General features: G+C 40.0%; 1 protein-coding gene across 1 annotated transcript in view; it reads left to right on the top strand.

Moving 5' to 3' along the window:
- The window catches only part of MED13L (mediator complex subunit 13 like), a 314129-nt gene that overhangs the window by 266157 nt on the left and 26120 nt on the right, over positions 1–21852 (top strand). Inside the window, exons 14-20 of the mRNA XM_025401481.1 lie at positions 1753–1852; positions 8226–8446; positions 8777–8982; positions 13626–14563; positions 18705–18884; positions 19502–19725; positions 21619–21811. Coding sequence (XP_025257266.1) covers positions 1753–1852; positions 8226–8446; positions 8777–8982; positions 13626–14563; positions 18705–18884; positions 19502–19725; positions 21619–21811 — 2062 coding nt within the window. The remainder of the gene's footprint in view (positions 1–1752; positions 1853–8225; positions 8447–8776; positions 8983–13625; positions 14564–18704; positions 18885–19501; positions 19726–21618; positions 21812–21852) is intronic.

Here is a 21852-nt window from a genome sequence, read left to right as displayed (position 1 = left end):
TTAAAATAAAATGTATCTAACAGATATTATACACCATTACTGTTATAAGTACTTAGAGGATGAGGAGATCATAATGGCCTGGGAGAATGGGTTGTACTTGAAATGTGGAAAGACTGGGGTCATTGAGAGGAATGGGGGAGGGACATTAGTTTAAGTGTGGAATGAGCCTTGATTAAGCAACAAAAATGAACTAGATTAGCTTTCAGGAATAAGGAACAGACCATTGGTCTGTTTTTTTGATGATGGTTAGAGACTGATAGGTCTAGGAAAGTTTTGAATTTTAAACTTCATCAATATGCGTTCCTCTGAGGGCTACTGAGTATAGAACTGAACTGGCAGAAGGGCTATTTTTTTTTTTTTTGGCGGGGGGGTCTGATCTACAGAAAGCAGGAATCCTCTAATCTGGTAACTTTTGTTGGATTAGAACACTAGAATCTGAATTTATACAGTGGCTACATGAAGGAAAAGGACATGACAATGTGAAAAACTCTGGTAGAAGAAATGACTCATTTCTTCATTGCTGATCCAGGCATTGAATTTGACTATCCACCAGAGGCCAAGTGCTGCCTGGGTTTGGTTTTAAAGATCCAGAGGGTTAGGATAGGTGCTTTGGCAGTGGTGAGGGGAATCAAATATGAAAAGAAAAGGAGGTACAAGTCAAAGGAGGAGAAAAAATGGAACAGAGCCAGCATTGTGGAGTGGCCTGCCTGATCTGTTCATGGCCACCGTCCTGGTAATTGTTTCTGCTCTGGGCCACTGAACGTATTCTTTGTATAAATTATGATTTACTATTAGGCTTAATGAGGAAATGTTTAACTGTTGGGAATATACTTTTAGTAATACTAACATACAAAGGAGAGAATTGGACATTTTCAATCAAATTTTCATTTCTCTGAGTGTTTTTGCTTTACTCTGATTTTTAATCAGGCATTTAATCACATGAGCAGTTTACCTTAGAATATATTGCTAATCCATCTTACTACTCGTAAATGGAGTTGGGAGGCTATTGGCTGAGTTGTCATCTCAAGTGTCTTTGAATTTAATTTTAATTTTACGTTTCAATGTTGTGACATTGTATAAGTTTAAATAAATAAAAGACCTTCTATTTGTAAAAATCATTTTTGCTTTATTTTATATTTTATTTTAATTCATCACCAATTCATTTAATGTTAAAGATAATCTTGCGCAATAATGCACTTGGTTTGTTTTTGAATAATAGAGAAAAACCTCTTCTGAATATTTTAATAATTTTACAAAATAAGGTTTTTTTTGTGAAGATCAATTTTGATATTTTGATAGTTATTTTTTGTAACTAGGTACAGAAGATACATAGTTTGTTGTGATAAATGAAAAAAAAAAAAGATTTGGAGGGCTTGAGATTATGCCTTTTAGCTGCCTGCTTCCAAGTATAAGGGAAACCAGACCAATTGTCAGTTACTACTGGAGGCACCACCCTAATGTAACACTGTGTCCGTGAAAATTGACCTGGGAGGGAAGAATTGTTTAAGGTCTGCAAGCTCTCCTTTGGTGGCACAATCTGCCCTCACAAGATCCATTCAACTCACTGTTTCTTACACTTGATAAGCTTGTAACCATCTCCTTTGTTTCACTATCTGTTGGTATTTCCAGAAGTTCAGCTGGTAAACGCTTCTACCAAGAGGCATCTGCCAATAGACATACATTAGGAAATACTTGAGTGCTGCCATACTTATATACACATCACTCTGTTTTAATAACATCATCTGTTCCTAGGCTGTATCACCTGCTCTGCGCCCATCAAAAATTCCTACAGTTGGGACAGAAGACCGACCTCTTGGGAAGGATGGAAGAGCTGCTGTTCCTTATCCACCAAGTAAGTAGAGAAACTTGACTGAGCCATTGTGGCTCGCTGCCTATATATAACTTAGATATAATATGCTCATACTCAGTGGTGCTTTATCTTTATCTGAAATTCCCCTTCCTTTTGGCAGAATTCTAACTGTGAATTAAAACCTGTACAAATTGGTGTTCTGAGATGGCAGGCAGCTAATCATATACAGAAACCGTCTTAATTTGAATTCCTTTCCTTTGTTTTCCAATTAAGAATTAGCTTTTTATAACTTAAAATGTAGAAAAACACGTTTCAGGTTTGTTTTTCTAATAGTCCTTTCCTAGTAGAATAAATGCTGCACAAGTGATTTTTCAAACTGGTAGTCTATTATAAGACTGTGTAAAATGTTTCTGTTTTTATAAATGTAATTCACTCAAGGATATTGGATATTTGATTTCAATCATCCTTTTCAAGATGCATACTGAAGTTTTTGTGTTTCCTTTTGAGATCAACTAGTTTTATTATATATGCTGACAAAGAGAGGAACCTCCTTTTTTTGAGTATATTCTTTGCCCTAAGAAACCACATCATTCTACAAGAGAAAAGAAAGTCAGGGTAGCTTATGTGGATACTCTGAAGCAGAAACATAATTCCATTGCAAATCATTCTTTAACACCTTCTCATTAACTTCAGCTGGTAATGAGAACAAATTGAGGGGAAAAACCACCATGTCATAGGGATGAGTCAAAAAGCTTTATGAACCTATAAATGTAGTGCTGATTTACTCAAATCTAGAAGTGGGAAGTATACAGAGATTGGATTTTGACAGCTTTAGTGGATCCATAGCTTTTTAAAATATGCAAAGCTTTCTCAAGCATGACATGGGTGAAAATGAATAATGATAGCCAGCCAGTTGCTGTAGTTTTTTTAATTAAACATTTTTCTTGTTTTATTACTCTGCACTGCAGAATTTCACAAACACGGAACATCACAGATTGAAAGAAACAGTATTAAAATAGGTGTGTGTAGGTCAGATGTTTTTCCTCTTTGAATCAATTGATCATTTACTCTTTCTGTCATGACGTGATACCTAGCGATGTGAAATGTTAGAATGTCTGGTAACTCAGCCAAGGCTTTACACTCACAGACATCCTGCTAGTTAGCGGCATTGCGCAGTGAGGTATATTGTGTGCTCTATCCTTTTTCTCATTTCTATCCAAAAAAGAATTATTTCAAAAAGAAGCTACTCAAAATTTAAAATTTTATGATAAAGTACACGTTATAAAAATGAATGAATTTGAAATGTAGCACAGAATATTAACACCAGGAAAACCCAGATATGCAAGAATCCAGAGGATCGTTTTAATGTGTACAAAGCATATATATAAATATGTATTTGTGAGAACATGTGTATTTGTGGGATGGGGTGGGGGACTCAGGGGAACACACAGTATTTCCTCCCAAGAAATGACAATGAAAATAGCCTGGCAAGATATTTTAATCTCAGCAAAAGCTTTTTGGGCACTGAGGTGGGAAGACAAATGTATTATAAAAGTTAATGTCGGCCGGGTGCGGTGGCTCACACCTGTAATCCCAGCACTTTGGGAGGCCGAGGCGGGCGGATCACGAGGTCAGGAGATCGAGACCATCCTGGCTAACTCGGTGAAACCCCGTCTCTACTAAAAATACAAAAAATTAGCCAGGCATGGTGGCGGGCGCCTGTAGTCCCAGCTACTCAGGAGGCTGAAGCAGGAGAATGGGGTGAACCCGGGAGGTGGAGCTTGCAGTGAGTGGAGATCGTGCCACCGCACTCCGGCCTGGGTGACTGAGCAAGACTCCATCTCAAAAAAAAAAAAAGTTAATGTCTATCCTGTAATCCCAGCTACTTGGAATGCTGAGGCAGGAGAATCGCTTGAACCCAGGAGGCAGAGGTTGCAGTGAGCTGAGATCGCACCACTGCACTCCAGCCTCGGCGACAGAGCAAGACTCCGTCTCACAAAACAGAAACAAAGCAAAATTAATGTCTAGAACATTAATTCTAGACATTAATTCTACTGTCCAGTAGAAATGCAAAGCCAGCCACAAATGAGAGCCACATGTGCAATTTCACATTTTCTAGTGGCTATTTAAAAAAATTAATAATATACAGTATTTTATTTAAGGATTCAAAATATTATTTTTACATGTAATTAGTATAAAATTATTGCAGCATTTCACTTTTTTTATAAAAATATAATATGTAATGGTTGTACATATTTTACCTTTTTTTTTTTTTTGTATGAAGTCTTTGGAATACAGTGTGTGTTTTACACATGCAACCCATCTCTATTTGGTCAAGCCCCATTTTGGGTGCTCAGTAGCCACATGTGGCCAGTGGATATTGTGTTGGAACGCATAGGTTCCTAATTATTCATTTGTGAATGTAATGCTGAAGACAGCAACTAACAGTGACAAATAGGTTTACTTTAGTATGAAGTTTATGTTAAGGTAGTATTGTGTTATAGTAAAAACATGTTTTTATTAGATTTTATTATTAACCACTTTCTTACAAATTTTTGTATTTGAAAGCACATTAGTTTAAAGTATGAGTCTTTGAATAGACAAAAGGAAAGAGTTGAATTTTGGGGTTGGTTCATTTGTTTATTTTCCAAGAGTCCTACTGTTTGGAAGGGACTCGGGCATATGCTCTGGGGTGAGGAGAACACTAAGAAATCAGTGATGCTGCTTTGTTGGAGGTCTTCAATCCTGTGCATGAATACATGAAGTGCTGGGCAGGAGCAGGTGGGTGTCTTATGAGTTCCCGCTGAAGTGCAGAGGTCTTGCAGGCTCGGGAGGATGGGAGAAAGCAGAGCACTGTGGGTGGCACAGCTCACCTGCAGTCCATCCTGGTGGCTGTTTCCACCCTTGCTTTAGCCATTTTCTGGGAAGAAAATTGAACAGACAAATCATGTTTCTATTTTGGAGGACCAAAGTGTTTCTTGGAGTCTCAGTGTTCTTTCTGCTTTACCCACTTTTGAGTCCAGTTCCCTTTGATCATCTTAGGGTCATATATTTTCAGAAATTCCCATAACTTATTTATTTATTTATTTATTTATTTTTTTTTTTTTTTTTTGAGACGGAGTCTCGCTCTGTCACCCAGGCTGGAGTGCTGTGGCCCGATCTCAGCTCACTGCAAGCTCCGCCTCCCGGGTTCCCGCCATTCTCCTGCCTCAGCCTCCCGAGTAGCCGGGACTACAGGCGCCCGCCACCTCGCCCGGCTAGTTTTTTTTTTTGTATTTTTTAGTAGAGACGGGGTTTCACCGTGTTAGCCAGGATGGTCTCGATCTCCTGACCTCGTGATCCGCCCGTCTCGGCCTCCCAAAGTGCTGGGATTACAGGCTTGAGCCACCGCGCCCGGCCTGAAATTCCCATAACTTGACAGTAGTTCCATCTTTTTCCAATCCAGGTTTGGGAGGGAGAATTAATTTGTACTAACTTCATCATTTACTGAATGTTTAGATGTTCGCAGCAAAGTGTTCACTTCTGAGCATACATTATCTCATTTAATATGCTCAAAAAATATGAAGTAGATTTTTTTCCCATTTTACAGATTAGGAAAATGAAGCGAGACAGACTGAGTCTTCCTTAAGAATATCTGATAGTAAGAACGATAAGGACCACTTTGTGAAGTGGCTCTCTCGGAGGTAGAATTTCATCTCTGCTTTTTTGTGTGTTTTCTGTTTACCTTTGGTGAAAATTAACAGGGTGGCTGAGGCTTTGAAAACTGAGATATATGCATGTGTTCAGGAAGATCAAAGAAGTCAGCTAACCTTATGTCGGTGGAAATGCTTTTACTATGTTTCTTAGAGGAAATGTAAAAACAAATTTAATAGAACTTTTTTTTTTTCTTTTTTTTGCAAAATTTTGTGTCATATCAGGATACTTGTAAGTAAAAAAAAGGCTATGTTTAAGCTCACCCTTTTAACTTAAAGAGAATTTATACAATTTCTCTACTTCACAAAGAGCTACATTGGCTATTAAGATTTATGGCAATGTGACTTTGAAGATTTTGTGAAGCAGAATTAACGTTTTAAAATATAACACAAATTATATTACAGTTTTTTAGTAGCTGTTCTTTGGCTTGGGAGGAGGAATAGGGACTAAAGGTTAAAGGTGATGGATTTATTTCAAGTGTAGATGAACTTTTTTTTTTTTTTGAGACAGAGTCTTGCTCTTTCACCGAGGCTGAATTGCGGTGGCGAAATCTCGGCTCACTGCAATCTCCGCCTCCTCAGTTCAAGAGATTCTTGTGCCTCAGCCTCCTGCCAGCATGCCCGGCTAATTTTTGTATTTTTTAAGAGACAAGGTTTTGACATATTGCCCAGACCGGTCTCGAACTCCTGACCTCAAATGATCTGCCTGCCTTGGCCTCCCAAAATGCTGGGATTATAGGTGTGAGCCACCCCACCTGGCCTCCAGTGTAGACTAACTTTGTATTAAAGATCTTGACTTTGTTTTAAAGAAAACTTACTGATCTGGTTCCTGCTACATTTGAAGTCCTGTTTTTCCACCTCAGAATGTATCGGTTATGTAGGGTCTCCGATAGTTCTCTGCCAGTTTCTTGTTTGGCTTGGCTCCTGTTTCTACTTCTGTAAATTTTTAAGGTGCCGTGAAGATCAACTTGGGATTTTTGGAGTTTTTACTTCTGCTTTTTTTTGGAAACAGCAGGTACTTTTTGTGTGTAATGAAATCAGATACAGATTCCTGTTACAGAAAATAAGTAGCTGTGGAGCATCGCTAATGGAAATGAATATTTGAATTAACAACCCTGCTGTCTGGCCTCTCCTTCTCCTTATTTTGCAAATAGCTCCACAGGCCAAGAGAGGCTAAAGGATTTAGGATTATACAGTTGTTTCACTTAGAAACACAGTAAAGATTATGTAATCCAGAAGTTCTCACCTTTTCTTCTGCCTCCATGTGCTGAGATGTTTGAAAGCTTTCCTCTCTCCCCACAAACGAAGCAAAGCAAGTAGGCCCGTTGAGAATCATCCATCTAGCACTGCCTTCCCTGTTAGATGAAGGAACCGAGGCCCCAAGGGAGGAAGTGACCTGACCATGGCAGAGCTATGTCCCCAGCACCTGGACTGTGTAGCCTGGAGCACAGCATGGTACATTTAATGTACATTTACATACATAATGTACATGGTACGGTTGCTCAGTGTTAATTTCTGATTTGGAGCTAGGAGTCAGATCTTAGTCGATTCAGTGGTTATTATTGGTCTGTTTAAATCTTGAAGTTGGAAAGAGCAATAGGATAGGAAACTGGTACATTAAATCACTGATTTAAAAACCTGTGGCTCCAAACTTACAAAATTTGCTGCATAGGCCACCCCCTAGTGGCCAAATTTTACAACTACAACTTGCTTTTCATTAGGTCTACTTTTTAAGAATCAGTGCCTTAATGAGCTACTGTAGTGATAATTTTTTACTACAGGTGTATTAAAGGAATTTTTTTTTTAACAAAGGAGTTCAGAATTGCTGTTTTAAGTGTTTCTTAAAAGAAACTATGAAGTTTGATTTTAATACCTGTCTGGAAAAAATATGGAACTGTTTCCCCAAAAGAGCAGCTGTGAGTTTCACCAAAAGAGCAGCTGTAAGTGTAGTGGGTTTGTCAAACTAGCTGAGTAATCCTCTTATATATAAACCACAAGTCTGGCTCCAAACAATTTTTATTTTTTGTAATATTTTATGCATACTTGAAAACAGGGATAGAACTTTAGTAGTGGTAACTATCTAATTGCCTCCACTTTGTTTAATTTCTCTACTTAGACTTTTCAGGGAGTCAGTTGTTGGAAGAAAAAGGTAAGTTATGTAGACTGTTCACTGAATTAATGTGAAGCCAGACCATAAAACATCAAGAAGTTGGTGATAAAGACCAAAAAAAGTCCAGGCTCAGTGGCTCACACCTGTAATCCCAGCAGTTGGGGAGTCCGAGGCAGGTGGGTCACTTGAGCCCAGGAGTTTGAGACCAGCCTAGGCAACATGGTAAAACCCTGTCTCTACTAAAAATACAAAAATTAGCCAGGCATGGTGACACATGCCTATAGTCCCAGCTACTTGAGAGACTGAGGCACAAGAATTGCTTGAACGCTGGAGGCAGAGGTTACAGTGAGCCAAGATCGCGCCACTGCATTCCAGCCTGGGCGATACAGTGATACTTTGTCTCAAGAAACAAAGCGAAACAAGACCCAGAAAAAGGTAATTCTCTGCTGATGGCCTTCTTCTTAGAGACTTCCATTATTAATATTCTTTTGTGAACTGATGTGATCATTTAATTAGCACTATTTTTTGTGCCAAACAGTGTGCCTGCCTATAAACTAGGACTTTTTAGAAGCCCTTCCTATTAAACAAAATTTTTTTATTTTCTTATTTTTAGCAGTTGCAGACTTGCAAAGGATGTTTCCCACTCCACCATCTTTGGAACAGCATCCTGCATTTTCTCCTGTGATGAATTATAAAGATGGGATCAGCTCAGAGACAGTGACAGCATTAGGCATGATGGAGAGCCCTATGGTCAGTATGGTTTCAACACAACTCACAGAATTCAAAATGGAAGTGGAGGATGGATTAGGAAGTCCCAAGCCTGAGGAAATTAAGGTAATATTCAGTATATTAACATTTCCAGGGCAGAGCGGTTTCCAAGTGGATTCATGTACATCTGCTTTAAAATGGCGTATCATCTATGTGCCATATATACATAAGTTCCTAAGAACCCTTTTAATTAGAACATGAGGCACACCAGTGAGCATATTAAATAGTGTGTTTTGATTGATTTAACATTTCTGTATTAGCATTTTCTAGTGATCAAAGGAGAGAAATACTGAAAAACGATCATTTTGGTTGCTGTTTTTATGATAGCACTATGCCACTGTAGTGTGTTCTACAGAGTTTACCAGTATTAACACTGACCCCACTTTGTTGTCATAGGACTTTTCATATGTGCACAAAGTTCCATCCTTTCAACCTTTTATGGGATCCTCCATGTTTGCTCCACTGAAGATGTTGCCGAGCCATTGTTTGCTACCTCTGAAGATACCTGATGCCTGTCTGTTTCGGCCTTCATGGGCAATTCCTCCTAAAATTGAACAACTGCCCATGCCCCCTGCAGCCACTTTCATTAGAGATGGCTACAAGTATGTATAGGCATTGCGTCATTTACTTGCCATATTTGATGGAATTTTTATCTTAACTAAGTGTTTGTTAAAAATGATAACAAGGTCCGGGCGTGGTGGCTCATGCCTGTAGTCCCAGCACTTTGGGAGGCCGAGGCGGGCAGATCACTTGAGGTCAGGAGTTTGAGACCAGCCTGGCCAACATGATGAAACCCTGTCTCTACTAAAAATACAAAAAATTAGCTGGGCTTGGTCGCGGGAATCTGTAATCCTACCTACTCGGGAGGCTGAGGCAGGAGAATCGCTTGAACCCAGGTGGTGGAGGTTGCAGTGAGCCAAGATCACGCCACTTCTCTCCAGCCTGGGTGACAGAGTGAGACTCTGTCTCAGAAAGAAAAAAAAATGATGACAAGTAGCTTATCATTTGAAACTTCCTTTATTGGTCTTTCATATTTTTGTGCAAATTATTTTGTGCTGGAAAATGTGCATTATTTTCTAAATGAAATTTTGAATGCAGACAGTCCCTGACTTACAGTGGATTTACTCAGGAGTTTTTGACTTTATGATGATGTAAAAGTAATACACATTCAGGAGACGCTGTACTTCAAGAACCCATACAACCATTCTGTTTTTCACTTTCAGTACCGTATTTGATAAATTACACGAGATACTCTGCACTTGATTGTAAAACAGGCTTTGAGTTAGATGATTTCCCCAATGGTGGGCCAATGTAAGTGTTCTGAATATGTTGAAGACAGGCTAGCACCAGGTGTGGTGGCTCACACCGCAATCCCAACACCTTGGGAGGCCGAGGCAGATGGGTTGCTTGAGCTCAGGAGTTTGAGACCAGCCTGGGCAAATGGCGAAACCCTGTCTCTACAAAAAATACAAAAATTTAGCTGGGCATGATGGCATGTATCTATAGTCCCAGCTACTTGGGAGGCTGAGGCAGGAGAATCACTTGAACCCACGAGGCGGAGGTTGCAGTGAGCTGAGATTGTACTACTGCACTCCAGCCTGGTCGACCGAGTGAGACCCTATCACAGAAACAAAGATAGGCTAAACTATGATGGAATCAGTTTTCCCTGTGACAAATAATTTCTTAATAAATAAAGTGATTCGAATGATATGAAAGACCACAAATTCAGATTTCTGCTGTGGTCAGGTAAGCAGTATATAGATGAAATGGACAGGGTAAATGCAAAAGCGTTGGTACTACTGATACTCAGCACCATTGTGGGTGACAGGAGGAGAAGCAAGTGAAGTCTAGTGTGAAACCCCATTTAAAGGGATGTTTGCTATTCAAGTGCAGAGGGTTGTTGTCAGGCAGGACTGGGGTCATTGTGGTCAGATCTTGCTGTTTTTGAGGGTCACTTGAAATCTGGATTTTTGTATGTTTTCCTTTCTTTAAAATGTTGTCAGCTAATAGAAAGTTAAGCTTAAGGAACTAATAATACAAATTTGTGGTCCCACCTCAGCCTGTGGGCTGCAAGTTTGTGACCTTCTGTAAAATCATCCTGATGAAGTTAATTTTAATGTTACAACAAGGCTTCCTGCTTGTGTATATAAAGTCAGTGTCAGAAAGAAAAACTGTGACAGAAAAGTACAGAGGAATCCTAGACTTAGGAAGCTACAGTTACTGTATTATAATACTGAAATTCCTGCATTGTAAAAATTATATGCATGACCTTAAATGACCATTTTACATGGGTCTTCCCTTTAAAATGAAGTAATCCTGCTCTGCCTCCCACACAAGACTTTCACAGTGCTTCAGCAACTAGTGATTGTAGAAGTACCATGGAAATAACAATGCACCAGCAATATAAAGAGCGTGCTGAAAAGCACCCTGAGCACCTGGCTGGTGTGCTGCTGCTGTGCTCCAATTGTACTCTAGCTTACTCAGCTAGATCCTGGCACAACACAGCTGGAACACCTTGGTGCACGCATAAGGGGTTAGCTTAGCACATACAGTTGCTAATAAATGACATAGCAGTTTTAAGAACCCATTCAACAGTTTAATCTCTTTCGTGCATACAGGTTTCCCCAAAAAGGTCACATGCAAGCTTTTGCTGTATAATGGCTTAAATAATTTAGGTCATTATTTAGATCTATTACATCTTTCATTTGCCATCCCAAAGATTCTTTGTGTTCTTAACTGGCTCTATTAGTACAACCTTATGTGATGAAGGTTTTGGGTTTTTTTTTGTTTTTTGGGGTTTTTTTTTTTTTTTTGGAGACAAGGTCTCACTGTGTCACCCGGGCTGGAGTACAGTGGCACAATTGCAGCTCAATGCAGCCTTGACCTCCTGGGCTCAAGCAGTCCTCCCACATCAGCCTCCTGAGCAGCTGGGACTATAGTCACGTGCCACCACACCCAGCTAATTTTTATGAAATTTTGTTGTAGAGTTTGTGTCTGTCTATGTTGCCTACACTGGTCCTGAACTCCTGGGTTCAAGTGCTCCTCCTGCCTTGGCCTCCTAAAGTATTGGGATTATAGGCATGAGCTACTGCACCTGGCGTGAAGGTGATTCCTGTCTGCACTGTCCACTATGGCAGTCACCAGCTTCCTGCTGCAGGTGTTGACCACTTGAAATGTGGCTAGTGAGACCAAGACTGAATTGTTTTATGTTAATTAATTTAAATTTAGGACATGGGGACTGGTGGCTACCTTATTGGAACAGTATGTTTCTAGAGTGTGTGTAATCCTGCTGTGGTCTCTGCTCGCCATCACCGTGGACTCCTTTGTCACACGCAATACCCCTGCAATCACTTGCTTATGAGCCACCTTTTGTTTCTCCTTTTCACTTTCAACTCTCCAGCTTCTAGTGTAGGGTTGCTACTCAGTTCATTTTTATTAAATGGGAAAAATCAGATTACAAGATAAACCATTCTTACTACCCAGGGAGCAATTTAATTTTTCAGGTTTTCAGTTAGTACTCATAGTTCCTTTTCTGATCTGAACTGCATAATAATTTTAGGGTTTTGTTGAACAGGAAAATTTGAAAGGAGTCCAATTAAAGATCATTATTACACACTTACTATTTTGGTCTCTAAGAGAGCAGTGATTGCCAATCAAGTTTTTTTTTTTTTTAATCTGTACTCAAAGATACTACTGTGCCTCAGATTTAATATTTCTTTACAGTGCCTGATTTGGACTTTTAGGCTGGTAGTTTAGACATAACTAATTAAAAATCACAAGAAAATTATTTGAGGAGACATTTCTTTATGACATTCTTCTTTCACATTTTAAGTAACTGAATATGTAGTTTATTGGAGGAGCATTGGTTTAAGTACAGTATTAATATATATAGAAGAATATTAAGAATTTTTTAAGATCTCTATTCTTTTGATACCTTCTAAGTAGAAAAAATGGACTCATATGCTAATATACATACACATCTAAGAAAGTACAGTCGTCCCTTGGTATCCTTGGGGGATTGATTCCAGGACCCCCTCGGATACCAAAATCTGAAGATGCTCAAGTCCCCTATATAAAATGGCAGAGTATTTGCATATAATTTACACAAATCCTTCTGTATACCTTAAGTCATCTCTGGATTACTCGTAATGCCTGATACAATGTAAATGCTATATAAATGTTGTACTTTACTGTTTTGATATGTATTTTTTAATTGTTGTATTTTTATTTTGATTTCCCATCTGTATATGGCTGAATCCGCAGATGTGGAGCCTGTGGATATAGAGGGCCAACTGTATATCAAGACAATGTTTTATGATAATGAAACAGCAGAACCTTGCAGTCAGTGTTTTCTGTTTAGCTGTTCCAAAAAGAAGTCACTGCTTATGAGAAAGTAGATACCGTAGCCCAGTCAGTCTTGGGCAGCTAAAATAATTACACTGTATGCAATGCATAACAGATTGAAAAGTGAAAAATGAAGTGCTTACCACCCCACAGAAAACTGTTGGAAGCTGGAAACTGTGACACAGTATGTGTACTTCTGTGCAACCACCTAATTAATACTGAGGCCTCTTAGCCGCATATGTAATATTCCTATCAGTTGTAGTATAGTACTGGTAAATGGGCTACCTAAAATGTAATTCCCTCCTGGTCACTCATTACTATAAAAATGTAAGCCTAGATAGGGCTGCATTTTGAAAATTAGAGAAATGTTAAATTTTCATGTGTATTTGATTATAACTACTTTGATAGTATATATAGATTATAGCCTCAGAGAACGAGTACACTGGCAGACTTTCAGATTCAAAAAAAATGACAAAAATGTAATTGCAAATTAGATGGAAATTTCATCCTGTGGTCCTCTAGCTAATTTAGTGTCTGAACTTATAGGTGAAGTTCCATTTAGTAGTTACAACTTTTCAAATGACATTGACCAAACCCAGTGCCATGTTTTCTTACAAAAATAGTAAAAGTTCCTTCAAGAGATTAGGATGAGGATGCTTCTATGTGGAATAAGTAGAAGGAAAGTGCTTTGTTGAATTATTCTTCATACCTTACTACTTCTTTACACACTGCACTGACCTTTGTATCTTTTTTTTTTAAGAGAAAATTAAATATACCAGTGTATACCAGTGATAGCAGAAACAAACGAGAAACATGCAGTACATGGGTGGGGTGATCGTGTATCTACTTCAACATCTGTGACATGCTGCCATTCCTTACTTGGTGCCTTCTCTTTTTGTAGTAACGTGCCTAGTGTTGGGAGCCTAGCAGATCCAGACTATCTGAACACACCACAGATGAACACACCTGTGACGTTGAACAGCGCTGCCCCAGCCAGCAATAGTGGGGCAGGAGTCCTACCATCTCCAGCAACCCCTCGCTTCTCTGTCCCCACACCACGAACCCCCAGGACCCCAAGAACTCCCAGAGGTGGGGGCACTGCCAGTGGTCAAGGGTCTGTTAAGTATGATAGCACCGATCAAGGGTCACCAGCCTCCACCCCCTCTACTACGCGGCCCCTCAACTCTGTGGAGCCCGCCACCATGCAACCAATTCCCGAAGCCCACAGCCTCTATGTTACCCTGATTCTCTCTGATTCCGTGATGAATATCTTTAAAGACAGAAACTTTGACAGCTGTTGCATCTGTGCCTGCAACATGAACATCAAAGGGGCAGATGTCGGGCTTTACATCCCCGATTCTTCCAATGAGGACCAGTACCGCTGTACCTGTGGGTTTAGTGCGATTATGAACCGCAAACTTGGCTACAATTCGGGACTCTTCCTTGAAGATGAGTTGGATATTTTTGGGAAGAATTCTGATATTGGTCAGGCTGCAGAGAGGCGCTTAATGATGTGTCAGTCCACCTTCCTTCCTCAGGTGGAAGGAACCAGAAAACCCCAGGAGCCACCCATAAGCCTTCTCCTCCTCCTCCAGAATCAACACACACAACCTTTTGCTTCACTGAGTTTCCTGGACTACATTTCCTCTAACAATCGCCAAACTCTTCCCTGTGTAAGCTGGAGTTATGACCGGGTGCAAGCAGATAATAACGATTACTGGACGGAATGCTTTAATGCGTTGGAGCAGGGGCGGCAGTATGTGGATAACCCCACTGGTGGAAAAGTGGACGAAGCTCTGGTGAGAAGTGCCACTGTGCACTCTTGGCCTCACAGCAATGGTAGGTGTCCCAGAACACAAATTTACTTTGAGGAGTATCTTGGTATGATCATAACTTAAAAGCTTGCTTTACTGTATTTGACAAAAAGATTTAATTTCATGTCTTTAGGGGGAAAAAAAGAACCTAAAGTGAGAGCTATGTTTATTTCATCCTAAACTTAAGGACTGGGAGAATGTTTTATATTGAAACACCTTTGGAGAAGAGTAATTGTTTTCTGAAATTTTCCTCTTGTAACTCATAAGTAAGCAGTCCTTGTTGGAAACCTGTGACCGATGAGTGTCAGAGTCGTCAGGAGCTTAGAGACGGATAATTTGCACGCTCTCGCACGCTTAAATCCACCATTCTTCCAGATCAAGTTTCTAAGGAACCTCTTCCAGGAAGCCTTCTACCCATTTGCAGAGTCTCTTCTCCCTTCTCTGTTCCCCCCTCTGTTGCATCTCTTATAACAAAATCACATTTTACTTTGCATTGTGGTTACTGGGACATATAACTGGTTGTATTATTAAAAGTTCCAGTTGACAAACATTTTCGAAGTTGGATTGTAAGAGTGCCAAGCAACTTGCTATTTCGTTTTCTTATTCATTCACTGCCTAAACTGCAATGCATCATGGGGAATAAAATGGCTACTGAAAGAAACAAGGCACTTGCCCTCATGGACTTTCTGATCTATTCTGGAAGTGGACATTAATTAAATCATTACACAAGTACGCATATTATTACAACCCATTTTATAAGTGATAAAAGCATGGGATAGAGGGGGCACTCTAGGCTGAAGGTCAGAGAAGACTTTGTTGAAGAAGTAGTAACATTTGTTTGGAGATCTCAATGATGAGTACACATTAATTGAGGAAGGAGAATCTCAATGATGAGTACACATTAACTGAGGAAGGAGAATGGGGAGCAAGGCATGTGTCCGAGACGGAAGGTGCTGCAAGTGGGAAAGGCCTTGGTTGGGGCCTTTAGAAGCTGAAGCAAGCTTAGAAGCCAGCAGGGGCTAGATTACAGTGACTCTTTAGAGGCACGCTAGGGGTTGGGTCTTCCTGCTCAAAGCAATAAAAAGTCATTGAAAGATTTTAAGAAGAAACATTGACGTCAGATTTGTGTAGTTAGAAAAGAAGAATAACCGTGTGCACTGGCTGTAATTCTGTGTATGGATTAGAAAATGGCAGGAATGGATTTGGGGAGACGAGGGGGTTATTGAGGAAGACCTAGTAAGAAACAATAGCTTGCCTTAGTGTCCTTTTGAAGATGGAGAAGAAACGGAGTCATTCAAGAGAGGTTTAGGAAGTATTATTGCAGGACTCGATAATGGGTTTAGTTTTGGGGATAAGGGAAAGATAGATGTTAAGGAGGAGCCCCAGATTTGTTACTAGTACACCTGGATAGTCGGTGGTGGTCAAAAATAAGTACACTGGAGGAAGACTACATCTGGAGAGAAAGTTTATAAATTGAGTTATGGAAGTTTGGAAGTTTTAAAGATCCCTTTTGATATATCCAGGTAGAGGTATCAAATAGACTCTTGGGCCTTTTGCTCAGGAGAGAGGGAGTAGTTGGCATATAGATGATAACTTCAATTAAGGGGGCACAGATGAGCTCATTGAGGAGGAGGAGAAAAGTATAGAATGCGAAGAGGGCCTAGTGGAGCTTAGCTAAATTCTGACAGGTATAGGTGAGGCAGAGAAGCATGAGCCTATCAAGGAAGTGGAGAAGGAAGAACCATAGAGGGGCTCTTGGGCTCTTGGAAGCCAGGGGTAGCCAGTGTTTCAAGAAAGAGGAAGTGATCGACAGGCATTAAAATACAAATGAAGATTTTAAGGTAAGGATTAAACATGTCTTCTGCCCGTGGTGAGAGCTGTTTCTGTAGAGTGGTGGGAGCAGAGGCCAGACTGGAAGGGTTGTGTGAATGAAGTGGGAACCCTGTTTCTGAACAACTCTCAGTCTTGCAGGGAAGAAAGTTATATAAGATTCTTAAATACAGTTAGAAATCTGAAATAATAAAAGTATGTCCAGAGGTCGTCAGTAGAGTATGGGGAGTAATGGGTATTTTCTGACTAGGCCAATCAAGGAAGCTTTCATGGAGGTGGAGATGACTAAGGAAGCATTGAAGGGTTGTACTCATTTGTATAACTGCTTAGGTTTAAGCACAGTGCCTTATACTTAAGGAGGCCCTTAATCAGTTTCTAGTAAATGGATTTATGAAGTGAAGAAAACGCAGCCTTTCCCCTAAAAAAAATGTGGATGATCAGCTTGGGTGAGTCCTTTTACTAGATAGGCTTTCAGATGGAAAAGCAGTCTGTGTGCATGAATCAGTGGTGGTGTCTTTCAGGATGAAAAATAGGACATTTTATTGCAGGGGAGGTCTGGATTTCAAATTTTAAGATGCCTAAAAGTACCAGATAATGTAAATGAATGAGATGGGAGACAGATTTGCAAAAGGCAGTGCCTTAAGCTGTCTTTCCAAAACTCACTTTCTCTTTTGCAGGCACAGGAATAGGGTTCATAAGAGACATGCTTGCTTTTAGTTTCCTCAAATCTGTGGTTCTCTTGGTCTGTGATTTCCCACTTTTGGTAGAGCCATTAATACAAGAAGTATTCACTGTTGTTCTTACTGTATGTAAAAAGAAGCACCGGCTGAAGATACAAGGCAATGAACACTGCGTCAGACTCAGGCAGACGGCAGGACAGGGGCCGTGAGGTGCCTGAAGGGGACCAGCTGCTCCTCAGCTCCAGCAAGTGGTGATTATGCAGGAGTGTGGGTCTCTCAGTTCAGGGGAAGCCGGCAATCTAGATTTGTGTATGAAATGTCCTGGAGTGATTTGTTCCACAGTTTAACAAAATATTCTGTGGACCACCACTTTGCAACCTATGCTTTACTGATTTAGGGACACATTTGAAAATGTCTTAGGAATCCTTAATCATGGCCGGGCGCGGTGGCTCAAGCCTGTAATCCCAGCACTTTGGGAGGCCGAGACGGGCGGATCATGAGGTCAGGAGATTGAGACCATCCTGGCTAACACGGTGAAACCCTGTCTACTAAAAAATATAAAAAACTAGCCGGGCGAGGTGGCGGGTGCCTGTAGTCCCAGCTACTCGGGAGGCTGAGGCAGGAGAATGGCGTGAACCCGGGAGGCGGAGCTTGCAGTGAGCTGAGATCCGGCCACTGCACTCCAGCCTGGGTGACAGAGCGAGACTCCGTCTCAAAAGAAAAAAAAAGAATCCTTAATCATCCTGTGTTTCAAATTTAGTTGGCAGATAAATCTTAGATTTCTTTCCATGCCCTTTCCCTAATCAGCCAGAAGAGTAAGAGGAAGGCAAAGTCTTCAGGAATCCAGCTGTGCAGATTCACACCACATCACCTACAGCATAATTAGCTCTTTTGGCAGACCTTGTTAAGAATCTGATGAGCATGATGAACCCTCCATCCTGAGAAAAAAACAATACATATGTCCAAACGTGTTTGCATGGTTTTGCATACAGTTCAGACAACTTTCAAATTTTAGATTAAAAATCCCTCCCCAGGGCTACTGCTGGGACTGAAGTCATCTACATTTAGAAGGCAGTGAATCCCATCCATGCCTGCAGAGGGCTTTGGTCTTCAAGGGACGTCAGCTGTGTTTCCCCGTGCGTCTGGCTGCACTGAAGATTGGCTTTCTCTTTATTATGCATTCTGTATTTTGTGAAAATATTTTTACAATTAAGAGCATTTAAAGAGTTTTTAAAAGCTTCTGTTTAAGTTCCATTTTTTCCTACTCATATAAACAAAACATTGATATTTGCAAATAAAAGTAATGTAATAATTAAGAAACTTGCAGCTGTCTTGTGAAAATCCTTGGAAACAGTTTTACATGGTTTTAAAAAGTCGCACCTATCCATTTTTCCACTTTTAAACAATTCTTCCATTAAACTTTTTTATAGAGAGTAATCCGTTTCTCCTTTTATTATTTTTGATACTAAATTATCAATTATTTTCTCTAATTTAGTAGAAGAATATCTCTCGTCCTGACTCCTATTTCAAATATTTTAGAATCTACTACAGCTAATAACGTTGTTCTGGACTATTAACTGAGGCTTGAGGTGATGGCGAGGAAGAGGAGGGTGCCAGCCCCCTTATCTTCTCTGTCTCTTCTCATTTCTCTTCCAGTGCTGGACATCAGCATGCTCTCCTCCCAGGATGTAGTTCGTATGCTGTTGTCCCTGCAGCCCTTTCTCCAAGATGCCATCCAAAAGAAGCGCACAGGCAGGACCTGGGAGAACATCCAGCATGTGCAGGGACCACTCACTTGGCAGCAGTTCCATAAGATGGCAGGACGGGGAACCTACGGTAGGGTCTTTGTCCTGTTTAAAATTCCTTCTGACTTCAGTGCTGTTCAGTGAAGAGCAGCTTTAGTTACTGTCAAGTCCTTGCTTCACTAACAAAATAGGGGAGTCTTTTTCTTCATGACCATTAAGTTTTATAATCTCTTTGTTTTCCTAAAGTTAATTTTAGAGTTAAGTTTCCTAACACCCTTGGCGTAATCCAGGTCAGTGAGGAAGATAATCCCTAAAAAGTGCATTTCTTAGATTCTCCTCATCTTCCCAATCCTCATTGCATTTTCGTCTGGATGGACTTCTGGGCCAGTTCTGTGTACTTCATCATAGTTAGGATCATAATGCTTATCTTGAAGGAAATGATGTAGTGCTGCTTGGAAGGTTAATTTTAACTTGTTCTAGTCTGCCCTCTGACCTTACTGAACTTTGTAAGCAAATTCTGACTTAATTAAGAGTCCTCATCAGTGACCATTTAATTAGATGGTTTGAAAAATACTTGTAAGAATGTCTTGTCAACATGGAGTGACATTTCAGATGCTAGAATTAAGACCAGTGTACCAGGAATTTCAAAATTGTACAGATTGTGGGAAAAACTCTCTAGCACCTTCCTAAACTACAATGTCATTTTAGGTTCAGAAGAATCTCCTGAGCCGTTGCCCATTCCCACTCTGCTGGTAGGCTATGACAAGGATTTCCTCACCATCTCGCCATTCTCCTTGCCATTTTGGGAGAGGCTCTTGTTGGACCCATATGGGGGCCACCGTGATGTTGCCTATATTGTGGTGTGTCCAGAAAATGAGGCCTTGCTCGAAGGAGCCAAAACTTTCTTCAGGGACTTGAGTGCTGTATACGAGGTGAGGAAGTTACTGTGAAAATCACTTTTCATGACTTGGATCCTCTGATTGTTTCTAGTGATGACTAAATTTCAAGACAAACGTCTTGAAAGTAAATCTCAAAGAAAATTCGCAAACAGGAGGATGAGGAAGAGAATTGAATTGACAAATTTTTCTGGAAGCAAATTGCTTTCCCATCTTGGCTTTATATTTGTTAGATTTAGAAAACATTCCTCTCCCATTCTTACTATACGTCTTAAAATCCCATCAGTTCTCTCTTCTCCATTTATGTGCTAAAAGGTGAAGAATATTGCTCACCAGGGGAAAGTGTGGCAATGTAGAAGATGAGCTTTACAAAAAGAGCACATCTACTCTTTTTATTTATTTATTGGATGGATTGAGGGATAGGGTGAGTGGTGAGAGTTCCTGACAACAGTATAAAAATGTTTCTTTTGAAAATTTCTGAATTGAAACATAAGTTTAATGAATCATGTCCCCGTTGTGTTTTAACACGACATCTTAATACTGAAACTTTGATACTGATTAAAAATATAATGCCTCTAATAATGTAAAAACCAGGCAGATAATTTTACATCTTTAGTATATGAATTCCTATTGCTTTAAACAAATAAAATCATGTCTGTCTTTGAATAATAAGTGCTACATTTCTTATGCCGAAGTATATATGCACTAAGTTCTTTGTATCTGATACATCTAATGTCTTTGTATTTGGTAAAATGAAATTAATATCTGTAAAGTGTTTAGAACTATGATAGGCACGTAAACATTATGAAAGTGGTTTTAAAGTGAGATTCCAAGCTGAATTCCCAAACATTCCAAAACAGGACATTCATGATCTGTAAATGTATGAGTAGGCATGGAATAGTAAATTTATGTGTTGCCACAAAGAAATGAGATGCTAACGTGATGTAATGACATCAATTAAGTCACTGAAGGAAGCCCTTGAATACATTCATTTCGGAACAGTGTCTGGTCAGGGGATATATAACACTATTAAATCATAATTAACTGAACATTTGTGTAAGCAGTTTTAAAGCCCAGCCATTCCCTTGAATGGAACCTTCAGCTTAAGTTACAAAATGTAAAAACCACTGCCAGATCTTTTTAAGAGGGTGCAGACACTCTTTAAATTTTTCGTAATGACTTCACTAGGGTTGCTCATTCAGCAGTGATTCATACCTCCTTAAGAAGAGTATATACTAGAGGATTTTGTCAGGGCTTAGTAAGCATTCACTTCATCTACTCCAATAAGGGATAATAATGTGGGCTCTCCTGCTGGTGAACAGGTAGTTTACTTTTTGCAGGTTTATTATATTCCCTGCCATAAGCTCCCATTTAGCGTCATGGAGATTAATAGCAGAATCTCCTTGTCCTATTCACTTTAAAAAAAAAAAAAAAAGTGATCAACGTACTCACTGCTTCAGTGGCCCCTGCTATTGGTGATCTCCAAATGTCTGTAACAGAACAGATGGCCCATAAAATTTTAATGTTATCTTATGGGAAAACATTATGAGTAGGGATTACTTAGGAGATTTTAGTGGACATATGTCTCAGTCAGCCCACTGTGGCAGGAATCTGCTAATCCTTTGTCCGTTAGCAGTCAGGTAGTGTTCAGCAGTCTCCTCTTGTACAGGAGGAATTGGCTTGAGTGAAGAAACTTTGTTTTTTTTAGAGAGCCTAGTCCAAGTTTTAGAGAGACAGATAGCAATTTAAGGGTACATTACAATTACCTGAAAGGACCAACTTCTAATGTTGCTTTGATTGCATGCAGTAACCCTAAAAGAAAAAGGAAAATGCTTCCATCTGTATGTTAAAGAATCTGCCTTGCTAACCATTGGTACCGAATGAAGGAATGGCCTCTGTTATAACTAATGATCTCGTCTATGATATCAGATGTGTAGGCTTGGGCAGCACAAGCCCATCTGCAAAGTGCTACGTGACGGGATCATGCGCGTGGGAAAAACCGTGGCACAGAAGCTGACAGATGAGCTTGTGAGTGAGTGGTTTAACCAGCCTTGGAGCGGCGAGGAGAATGACAATCATTCCAGACTCAAACTTTATGCGCAAGTTTGCCGCCATCACCTAGGTAAATGGGAATCTATTTGGCAAAGTAGAACTGGAGAAGTA

Source organism: Theropithecus gelada, chromosome 11 (genome assembly GCF_003255815.1).
Source record: "Theropithecus gelada isolate Dixy chromosome 11, Tgel_1.0, whole genome shotgun sequence".
In the NCBI taxonomy this organism is placed as follows: Eukaryota; Metazoa; Chordata; class Mammalia; order Primates; family Cercopithecidae; genus Theropithecus; species Theropithecus gelada.
This window is presented reverse-complemented; position numbering and strand designations above follow the sequence as displayed.